This window comes from Lepidothrix coronata, unplaced genomic scaffold, assembly GCF_001604755.1.
Source record: "Lepidothrix coronata isolate B3197 unplaced genomic scaffold, Lepidothrix_coronata-1.0 Scaffold284, whole genome shotgun sequence".
Lineage (NCBI taxonomy): Eukaryota > Metazoa > Chordata > Aves > Passeriformes > Pipridae > Lepidothrix > Lepidothrix coronata.
The window spans coordinates 37599-48627 of record NW_016690464.1 but is presented as its reverse complement, the minus strand read 5'-3'; the positions used below and the strand labels follow the sequence as shown (position 1 = coordinate 48627).

General features: G+C 44.0%; 1 protein-coding gene and 1 non-coding gene across 2 annotated transcripts; one reads left to right on the top strand and one right to left on the bottom strand.

The window, feature by feature from the left end:
• Positions 1-1885: 1885 nt before the first annotated feature.
• On the bottom strand, positions 1886-10872 carry TBPL2 (TATA-box binding protein like 2). Its single transcript, XM_017836772.1, has 7 exons — positions 10796-10872; positions 7012-7415; positions 6183-6270; positions 5841-5932; positions 4774-4941; positions 3690-3784; positions 1886-1965 (listed from the first exon to the last, which is right to left on the bottom strand). The coding sequence occupies exons 1-7, from the start codon at positions 10844-10846 to the stop codon at positions 1886-1888; spliced, it is 978 nt and encodes a 325-aa protein (XP_017692261.1). The 5' UTR covers positions 10847-10872.
• Positions 10648-10719, top strand: TRNAG-UCC. Its single transcript has one exon. It is a non-coding gene; the product is annotated as a tRNA-Gly (tRNA).
• Positions 10873-11029: the final 157 nt, after the last annotated feature.

The window sequence follows — 11029 nt, the reverse complement described above, 5'->3', positions numbered from 1 at the left end:
CAACAAAACATGCCCAGGTTGTATTTTTGTGGGGTTTTTTTGTTGGTTTTTTTTTTTTTTGTAAAGCAACTCCAGCCTACCAAGCCTGTATTGTTTCCCTTTCCAAGTGTTATCAAACACCAGCAGGAACAGCACTATGGAAAGTAGAACAAAGATTGTTGGTTTGAAGACAAGAGTTACCATAGCAAACATTAAGTTAATCAGTAGTTCAGTGAAAAGGCTTTATCTGTGCTTTTAAAGAGCACTAATTTTACCAGTGAAATCACATGGCAAGCTCTTAAGTAAAATGTGATTTCTTGAAGAAGCAGCTCATCTTAGATAAGCCAGAATCTTTTTTCCCAGAATTCCAATAAAACCAGGTTGTCTTCACTTACAAAATATTATTGTAACTCAAGTTACAATAGAGTGCAAATAGAAGTCCAGCCCAGAGCTGTGGAAAGTCTCCAGCATTAGAAAGCAAACAGAAAAGTAAGCCTGTGTTTAAAAGAGATTTGAGTGTGGAAATCCACAGTTCAACAGTGACCCAGAAACTGATAACAGTTAAGACCAGTTTATCATGAGGAAGTGCACAAAGTTTTTCAAACTCTTTTCTGGAGAAGAGATAGTTATAAAAGCACTTGTGAGACAAAGAACAGACACAGAAGGTGCAATCACACCCTCACCAAATCAGAAATAAACGTGTGACAGAGAAACTAAACCCAGCAAGACCCTGTTCTGTATTGAGCCATAGCCCATATTGTGTAATTCCATCAAGGACAGAGGTAGCTTTTGGCCTGGGTTGCACTTAAGTCATCTAACAGCAACCTCTAGTGGTGTTTCCCAACAGATATCCCATCTTCAGGAGGAAAAGAGGGGAGGACACAAGAAAAACTGTTCTGACTTGCTTCCAAGGAATCATAGAAGGTTCCAGAACAGCGACAGGATAGTCTTTGCACTGTTCCTACTCAAATCACCACTCTGAGCATGATACCTTCTGAAAATAAAGGCTTGAGTTCATTTGGAGATAAAACAAAGTACAAGAAACCCTGCAAAACTACCAAATTTTATGTAATGCCATTGCCTGAGCTCTGGTTAAATAATACAGATAATTAAGTCTTGAGCATCCAAGACTTTTTGTATTTTCCTCAAATCCAGTTTTAAGATGTTCTTGTCTGCACCAAGCAAGCTTCCATCATCTGAGGGGACTTCAGTGATACAAGTGGGTACCATTTAGTTAAAAATCTAATTTGTGTCATGTCAAATTACATAATTTAGTTACCCCTCCACCCACACCCTTTCTAGGTATATCCCAGCAGTGAAGGCCTTTAATGTCTTCTCTGGAAAAGGAAATCCTACCCCATCACACACAAGAATTTACCCAACCAGTAGGATCAGAGGGATTCAGGACACATCCTCTAAACACTGAAATAAACTCGTGTTGGGTTTTGTAACCTATATTACAGACAATAATATATTTTGAACTTAAACATGAAAATACAACATTTGCAGGAGCAAGGCTTCAATACACTTAGAGCTGAGAATTTTGATAAAGCCAGTTTGAAGTGCAGTGTGGATTCACCTCTTCAACAGGGGAAGAGAAACGTTCCTATTACAAAATACTTTTAAGTGCCATCTTAATATGCCTTCTATTAAAAGTACATTCATTTGCCAAGTCTTTCAGCTTGACAGAAGCTGTCAGAACTCAAGTGAATTACAGACAGGTACTGGTGAAAGAAGAGAAGATTTCACAAACTATAGGAAGGCATCAGCACTTACAGCATTCAGAAATCCATCATTTGCTTAATGATCCACAACTGTACAACTGGGTCCAGGAATACCCTTGGCTTGTGTTCCAAGCACAGTAATACAAACCTGGGCATTATGCTGAATTGCTCTATGAGCCATGTTATGATGGTTTCTTGAAACCTTTTAGAATGGGGTAGATGTTCTCAAACGCCTCATAGATTTCAGAACGGTCTTTTGCTCCTAAAAAGACATTTATAAAAAAACCCCAAAAACTCCACCAAGAATTAACAGAATATTGAAAATACCTCAATATGGTAAGAATCACAAACCACGAAGAAACCCAGGGGTTTAAAAGCACATTACTATTAGTTTAAGGAAGAATTTCTATCATACTTCTGCCACCTCAAAGAACAATTTCCAGCTTGCTTTGCTTTAAGATTAGTTTTGTTTAATCTGTGGAACCAAAACAGCAATTTTCTGCTCTTGACAGGTGAAAAACATTGGCTTTGAAGAAAGAAGAAAGCAACTGAGAACCACCAAGGTGTCACCTGCTTACGAGTAACAGCTCTGCCTGTTGAAAAGGTAGGTGGAAAAGTAGAAACAAGAAGTGAAGGGCATTTATGCAATACTGGAAGTTGATCCACAGTTTGAGAAGTCTCCTACTCCAGCTCTGAGAAGTATTTTTATTTTTAAGCTATATTAGGGCATGTATGATTTCAAAGCTTTTTCCATGGTACTGCAAGCAAATCTTTACTACCAAGTCTTGCACTGCTGTAGGCAGGAACATTCCTTGCCACTGACACTACTCTATCAATTACAAGAAAACTGCATTTAAATGAACTAAAAGTTGGATTAAGCCCTGCTCAAATTGAATGTGTAAGCCTTTTCCTTGGACATGACTAATTCATCTGTGTTACCACAACTTTTACTTTAAAAGTAAAGTTACTATTAAGTTATTTCCTTGATTGAGGGGGGGGGGAAACCCTCACAGCTCATCAAATTCAATTTTGCCATTGCAGCTGGGCCCAGTGTTCACAGAAGAGGATTTACTTTAGTGCTTCTGGGCCTACTGCACACTCAAGGATGTTTCTTGGTTGGTTTTTTTTTTGGGTGCACTAATTGGATCAGTGGAATGGAACTGGCCAGTATGATTTTGCTGTACCTAAGGAGGTGGTGGGACACTGGAGGGGGAAGTATTTAAGCTTTATACTGAGAGTGCCCCAGACTTCAGCTGGCTGAGCTCATTCCTGACCTATGACTCTGAGAATCCCTGGCTAAGGCTGGCACTTCTCTGCTCTTCCACATGTCTCAAAGCTGTGTTGGGAATATGGATACAGCATTCAGAACTTCTGGGAACAAGTCCCATTTACCTTTTAGAAGCATTTTCATGAGCTGCACAAAAAGAATATGTTAGAAACTCAGGAATTCACCTTTTTTTTTTTGTTTTGACCTGGGATGAGGTACAGGTATCTGAACACACTTACTCAGCAAGGCTGCTGCCTCACGAGTGTTTTGCCAAGCAGTCTGGAAAAGAAAGTTCTTAGATCTCCACCCTTTCCTCTGATAATCCCTACTAAATGTTGTCAGTGAAGTGTTTTAAGAAGTTTGCTTCCTGTCCAAGCCATTTTAAATCGCTCATTGTGAGGTTCCTATTTAAGTGCCTGAGGAGTTACAGCATGCCAGCGTCCTGTTGGCATTGACATGTGGCATTATGCTTTGAATAAAATAAAAATACTCAAGTAATACGGAAATCTGAGACTCCACATGAAGCAATAGGAGATTCTAGTGCAACAATACTGATATTATCTGCAGAAAACACAGATAAGCAGCAGTAGGCATTATTAAAAAGTTCAGTAAGAGGCTTTGCTGTGGCAAGATACTAGCTTTTAGCTAATGTTCAGTTCAAATGCTCTCTCAGAAGACAAAGTAGCACTAGGCTACAGATATTCAGGGAGACCACTTACCAGTCAGTACAACTTTTCCAGACACAAAGATAAGCAGCACTATCCGTGGTTTGACCATCCTATAAATGAGGCCAGGGAATAGTTCAGGTTCATAGCTGTTTCAAAGCAGGCAGGTAGGATTAGTAAAATGCAAATAAACTGTTTCAGTGTTGTATGAATAAAGTGCTCTTTAAGTGTATTAACAATAGAGTAATTAACCCCACAGATTTTAGACAGCTACTCAGAGAAAGGCAGGTCAGGCTTTAGACAACTTTAAGAGAAACCACTTAATTCCAGCTGGAGCTGGTGGGAGATCTTCATGCTTACTTTTAAAGATTTCTGAGCCACTTCTGATTTTCCATAGCATTGAAATCTTTATTGTAACCTTCAAACAGTCCCCAAATCACAGAATGGCCTGGGTTGGAAGGGACCTTAAAGATCATCTCATGGGCAGGGACACCTTCCACTAGCCCAGGTTGCTCCAAGCCCCGTCCAACCTGGCCTTGGACACTTCCAGGGATGGGGCAGCCACAGCTTCTCTGGCCAACCTGTGCCAGGGCCTCACCACCCTCACAGTAAATCCTTCCCAGGCTGCAAAGAGCCCTTATTAGGAAGCATCTCATGCAACTAAGACGACAGCCAAGCATGAATCTTTAATATATATTTAGCTCCCAAATTACATGCAAACTACTAGATGCAGTGCTAATAAAAGACAACCAAATTGTGATTTTTGTCAGTGCTGAAATCTTCATCCTTTCCTCAGTGATGGCAATAACCAGTTTTGAACAAGCCCACCTTGAAGGCCCAGCATGCCCCATCAACTCAGCTACAGGTTTACTTCAGGCTGGTGGCTAATGGACATCCAAACAGAACCAAAACAACATCCCAGAAACAGTGTGGTTTCGTTTCTGTATTCTGCAAATGCAGTTTGGCTTCATGCCTGAAGGTTGGAAGCCTTATCCCTGCAGATTGGCATCTGCTTTGCTGGGAGTTAAGAGGCTCCCTTAGTATTAAAGGCTCACAGTGGAGTGAGGGCGTGGACCAGGCTCAAGGAGCTGCAGACACTGCTCCGAGTTGCACGGGGCTGTAACTGATTTCCACGTACCTGCTGAACTGCTGGTGAGTGAGAACCAAGCCTTCCAGCCGGATGGGGAACCTCACATCACAGCTCCCAACCATATTCTGGATCTTGAAGTCCAAGAACTTGGCAGGGAAGCCGAGTTTCTGCACCACCCGTGCGAATTTCCTGGCTGCCAGCCGGGACTGCTCCTCACTGAGGGAAGAGCAGAGGGGGGGGAAAAAAAACCCCACAACAAAAACCAACTTAGATTAGTGCTTTCCCCCCTCTGCTCTCAAGATGGAATTCAGTTTAGAGCCACCAGTGTGCTAACCTGTGCTCCAGAAAAGGATAAACTACTGCTCAAAATAGCAAGTGCCTATCCCCAAAACTGCTCCAGGGAGCTAAAAGGAGTGAGGCACTTGGACATTCACTTTCCTGGGGTCTGTTTTGATCGTGTTGCATCACCCAGAAGTTCCCCTCTTCAGAGGTTTCTTTCTCAGTTCCTTAAAGCACCTTCTCAGGGCTGATCCAAGAGTTACAGACACCAGTACAATCACCTGCTTGGGGTGGTGGGAGGATTTGGAGAAGAGGTCTCTTAAGTGTAAGTTAATGCATTATCTCACTGACAGTTTTGGGACACAAAAAACAAGGCAGCTGCTGAACTGGAGGAAAAGAGCTTCAGAGTACAGAAACCAACTTTGCTTTTCTCAAATTTCCATTTTCTCTAGAGGCAGATGTGTTGACTGGTGAACACAGACACCGAAGAGAGACTTGACAGACAGAAGTTATGTCCTAACTCACTTTAAAAGTCAGTGAGAAATGCAAATAACTCCTTAACAATTTCCTGGGCATTTTAGCAGCTTTTCTGCTGATGTCTGCTCAGCTCAATCTAAATTCAGGGACAGAAGCACATGGTTCAGGAATTACTAAGCTGCCACCATGGAGAAAGCGAGGCATTTTTCAATACCAGTGCTTCACTTTTTCTTGCAATTGTGACAGCCCTTTGCTAGGTACTTCAAATGAGATTTCCTGACATTTTTCCATCAGAATATAGGCATGGCTGCCAGACCCAAACCTTTAGAGAGAAGGTTAAAAAAACCCCAGAAAAATACCTTTTTGCTCCCGTGCAGACCATTTTTCCGGAACTGAAGATGAGGGCTGTTGTCCGTGGTTCCCTGATTCTCATGATCACAGCAGCAAACCTCTAAAAGTTCAAAGGAAAGCCTCACAGGAATTTAGCTGGGAATGTAATTCTAGTCAGTCTTTCAACAACGGATGCTTTTGAAGCCTATTACAACATGCATGTGCTTTGTCCAAGTGTTTCTTTAGCACCCTGAAGTTATTTTCCACCCACCTGGGACCAGGGGAGTTGAGACTACAGTCACAGGACCATTAGAATCCATGAGCACTGAGAAAAGGAAGTGAGGGTAAAGCTTTGAGTCCTCAAGACTTGCCTTTGGGTTATACTCTGCATTTCTGGCATGCAGAGCTATGTTCTTCAGATCCAGTTTACAAGCCAAGTTTACAGTTGACACAATATTCCTGAGGAACGAGAGAGGAACTTTCTTACTCCAAAAGCCAGCAACAGCAGAGCCAAACCCCAACATGGACTTAATGTGGAGTCACACTCCAATTAATATTTGCTATCCAACTGATTTCCTGCTTCTTTCCGATCCAGCACTAAGCTACTTTTGGCAAAACTTAAGTAATTCAATATCAAAATTACACTTTGAGATCTAACAAGGTATGAAATTATTAGTCCCTGAATTCTAAATTTGTGTGTCTTCCAAAAGCTACATCACTGAAGTGTTTCACAGCTTTGGACTGAACTGTTACTGACTGTTTAGAGTTACTACAGCACTTAAGGTAGGTAAGGGTATGTTATTTTCTATATAAACTACTCCACAGTTGCCCTACCTTAGACAGGACAGGATCTTTTAACAAGAGGAGTGTTTCTCACACCCAACCCTCTGCACTCAGTTCTGTTTCTCCTCTTGAAAAAGAAGACTGACAACTTTAAACCTCTGGAGTCTGCTGTCATCCTTCACATTCTCCTTGCTGGAAGAAATCCTCCTTTTCAAGTATCTTTAGGTTTTTGTCAGTTCATTTGTTCCACCTCTCCCTCCAAGAGGAATAACTGCCCCTGTAGCTTTTTGGTTTGGCTTATTTCAAACCAAACCATGTTTGCCACGTTCTCCGAGTGAGAAATCAGAGCAGCACCTTGCAGTTCAAGCAAGCCCACGGCTACGATATATGCTACAGATATAACACATAAAAACTTACTGTAGCTGAGGAAGTGTGCCAGAGCTTTCTGATGCAGATGACACTGGGGTCACAGGAGTCATTGCAGTCAGATGAGGACTCACCCCAGATGTTTCAGGAGATGGCTGAGTCGCATCTGGATTCGAGAAGCTGCTTTCATCCGTGAAGATACCGCTGTCCTCGTTTCTTGGTATTGGCACATCGAGCTCTTTTGGCATTTCATGATCATCTTCAGATAGACTTTGTTCTTTGTTATCTTGGGTGACATCTGGAAGAAAGCTGAGGTCCACAGAGGAGAAGTCTGCATGGAGCTCTTCGGGCTGATTAAATTGAGAACCGAACACATCTTTGGTTGTTTGACTTGGAAGTTCCACATCATAAGGGCTCATGGGAGTGAACAGGTGAGGACTAGTTGAGAAATCATCCTTGAATTGAGAAAAAAGGTCTTGTATTAAAACATTAACTGGGAGAGCAAATTAAGATTAATCTTCAATAATTTTTCCTCCCAATATGTAACTGTAGCAAATAATAGTTTTAAGACTTGGAAGTGCATCCTTTGCTTCTCTATCAGCATATAAAAACCCAGATAACTTTTATAATGGAGAGATGCATTTTCCCACCACACTTCAAAGGCAGTCTGGAGTACCCCTGTGACACCACAAGTTGAGAAATGCTACACACCTTCAGCAGTGACTGCAGGTACAATCTGCCTGCTGGCACTTCGCCCTTCACAGCCACTGTCACACCTCAGTCATGCACACAACCAACATAATCGCTCATCGGTTTTTCCAAGGAAGACAGCTGGCATTTTCTGGCTGCCTTTACCTCCCATTCTGTACATTCTTGCCATTTCCTCTCCCTGCTAGCAGGGGACAGTGTCAGCGTTGGGTTTGTGCAACAGAGGGCAGCAGCTCACAGAACCAGCAGAGTTTGTTCCTCAGCTGCTGGAGGTCACCAGGCTGATTTGAAGGGAGACACAGTCAGCACCACCAACATCCTGCTCTCTGTTAAGCTCACAACACACCTGCAAGCAAGCCCTTGCATAGTAATGTCCTCATTGATGAGGCAAGAGTTTAGGAAAGGATTTATTCCCTACCCATTAGAGCATAAGCCTCCGCTCAGTGGAAAGCTTCTTCCAAAAAGGTGGTTTCTGCCAACACCCACAGCAGGTGACAGCTTGGGCTGAGGACTCCATACAAAAGGTTTTGCATTTATTTAGGCATTTTTGGGCTTGAGAGCTAAAAGGACTTCAAAAGTCCAAGCAGAAACCAGAACAGGGAATGGTGCATAAGGCTGAGGCCCTCGAATTGGCAGCAACTGCCTGAACTCCAGCGGGAGCAGGATTTCCAGATCAATGCTTTCCAGCCCTGAGCTAGTGCTGCTCTCTGCTAGTCAGCTCACTTGGCAACACAGCCATGCACACAGGGAGATCTCTGCTCCTACTTTGCAGTATATTTGCCTGTAGACACTTGGAAAACTTCCACTAAGTGACAGATCCTCCCAGAGAACCCTCACTAGCTTGAATACAGATGCAATCAGGTCTAGCTCTGAAAGCATTACAAACGCCTACATTCAAAACTGCTCCTAAAAGTGGCTTGTAGATGCAGAGACCCACTGGAGATCAGGTGGGGCAGAGTGCTGCTGAATAAGCAGATGCTCCTTCACCCTCTGGAACACAGGATCCAAAGCACTGTCTGAGAATTAAGGTCAGATACAAATGTATTAACACTTACAAATAAGAATATATTAAGGAAAAACAGAAAATGCATCTATTTTGAAGAGATAACGTTCAAGTTTGCAAGAGGGGAAGGAAGGCACAGTCTCTGCAAGAATTCCAATGGACTAAAGTTTGGGAGCTTATAGGGAAAATTTTGTACAAACCACGACGCAGAGAAGATGGTACAAAAAGACCTCATCACTGTGAGTCTGTGAGACTACTCACATCATACTAAAGGGGCATCAAAGAATGATTGTAACAATCAAAAAAAATTCTCCAGTTTGTTGCATAGCTTAAAGAAAGAAGCTGAGGGAGAAGCTGAGTGGTATATGACTGTGGAAGTATTAAACAGCTGTAAAACAAGTTTAAAAGAAGCAAGAGAAAGCAAAGTGCATAGGGTAGGTAGAAGCAGAAAGGTTTTTATCAGGTCTCCACGTAAGTGGTGTAAGGAAAAGCCCTTATAGGGTTAAGTGCTGGGGAATATTGCCTTCTTGTCAGGCAGATGCTCAGAGGCTGTGAAAGGGGGCACAAGACCATGTTTGCTTTGGGCTGGCTGCCAAGGGTTATTGCTATAGACTCCGGGTTAATTAACTCCACTGAAGGCCCCACCAACTGCATAGCTTTGGACATCTCCCAGCAGCTCTGGGAAGGAGATTTCACACACAGATCCTATCTGAGATCACTCACTTTGGGGCAGCTCGAGGGGAAACAGCCATTTTCACTTCCACCGCAGAAATCCCTGCAACTTGGGTACACGTAAATCAAACCCTGCTGCTTTAAGCAGCAGACTTGGATTTCCCCCCCTCCTTCCCTGCAGTGATATCACACATCTGCTGTTATCAAGTATCCCAGCAAGTCTGAAATGTAAGAAACCCAGCAGCATTTGTAAAACCCTGATTACACCTCACCACATTATATACATTACATTATTATATAAGGCCACGCTCAGAAGGCTTTACCAATTTCCACGAGGGGGTCTCTGGATTTAAACAGCCTATTTGCTGAGCTGAAAAGTAGTTTACAAGCAGGATGCACGTAAAGAAGTTGCATTCCCTGAACAAAGATGATGCTCAGCTGTGGAGTCCAGCTTCTTCTAGTCCCTCACCCCAAGGAGCAAGTCAGTAAGGGAGCTCTACCTGTTTTATTCATCAGTGCTTGGCAACCACTTGAGATCAGCAGGACCGTTTCAAATACCAAAAGAATAAGTTTTTGCAGACATTTATGAACCAGCATGATGAGATCCAAGCCTCCTGCCCTCTCCTCAGGGGCCACACACCCCAGAACGTGAACGGGTCCTTGCAAGCAGCATCATCCTTCTTAGAATCATAGAATCAGCTGGGTTGGAAGGGACCTTCGAGATCATCAAGTCCAACCCTTGATCCATTACTGCTGTGGTTACTAGACCATGGCACTAAGTGCCACATCCAGTCTCTTTTTAAAAATCTCCAGGGACAGAGAATCCACCACTTCCCTGGGCAGCCCATTCCAATGTCTGACCACCCTCTCTGTAAAGAAATTCTTTCTAATATCTAATCTAAACCTCCCCTGGCACAACTTGAGACCATGCCCTCTTGTCTTGCTGATGGTTGCCTGGGAAAAAAGACCAACCCCCACCTAGCTACAACCTCCTTTCAGGTAGTTGTGGAGAGTGATGAGGTCTCCCCTGAGCCTCCTCTTCTCCAGGCTGAACAGCCCCAGCTCCCTCAGCCTCTCCTCACAGGACTTGTGCTCCAGTCCCTTCACCAGCCTAGTTGCCCTTCTCTGGACCTGCTCCTTCTTGCAGCAGGTGAGAGCGACTTTCCCCCCGGAGAAGCCCTCCATGCTCCTGAGAGGTCTGGGCCAGCTCGGGGCAGGGGGGACGGTGAAATCTCCCGGTTTACACTCGTTGGAATGCGGAGATGACGCAGTTGATGCTCGGGCCGAGCACTGAGCACAGCGCCGCGTTGGTGGTATAGTGGTGAGCATAGCTGCCTTCCAAGCAGTTGACCCGGGTTCGATTCCCGGCCAACGCAGTTGCCTTTTTTTTTTTTTTTTTTCTCTAGATTGCTTTGTGGTTTGGGTTTTCCTCCTTTCTTTTCCCTCCCTTACCTGCCCGCTGCAGCTCTCCAGGTACCGCTCCAGCGCCGACGGATCATCCATAGGCTCAACCTCCTACCCAGACCCCCCCCACCTCATTCCGGTCCCGGTTTTAACCCCCAGGGGCGGCATCGGGGGCGGGTGCGGCTCGTCAGGGAATTTAACACAGCTGGGAGTTCAACCCCCATCAGACAGCCCTGGAGCGGCTCCTCAGGGAGCGCAGCCCCTCACAGCTGGGAGTTCAAC

Coding starts and splice junctions, on each gene's coding strand:
- TBPL2 (XM_017836772.1), bottom strand. CDS start 10,846: ATGGATGATCCGTCGGCGCTGGAGCGGTACCTGGAGAGCTGCAGCGGG. Junction 5,933..6,182: donor ATGCAGAGTATAACCCAAAG/GCAAGTCTTGAG, acceptor TTGAACTTTTAG/AGGTTTGCTGCTGTGATCAT. Junction 1,966..3,689: donor TGGAAAAGTTGTACTGACTG/GTAAGTGGTCTC, acceptor ATGTCTTTTTAG/GAGCAAAAGACCGTTCTGAA.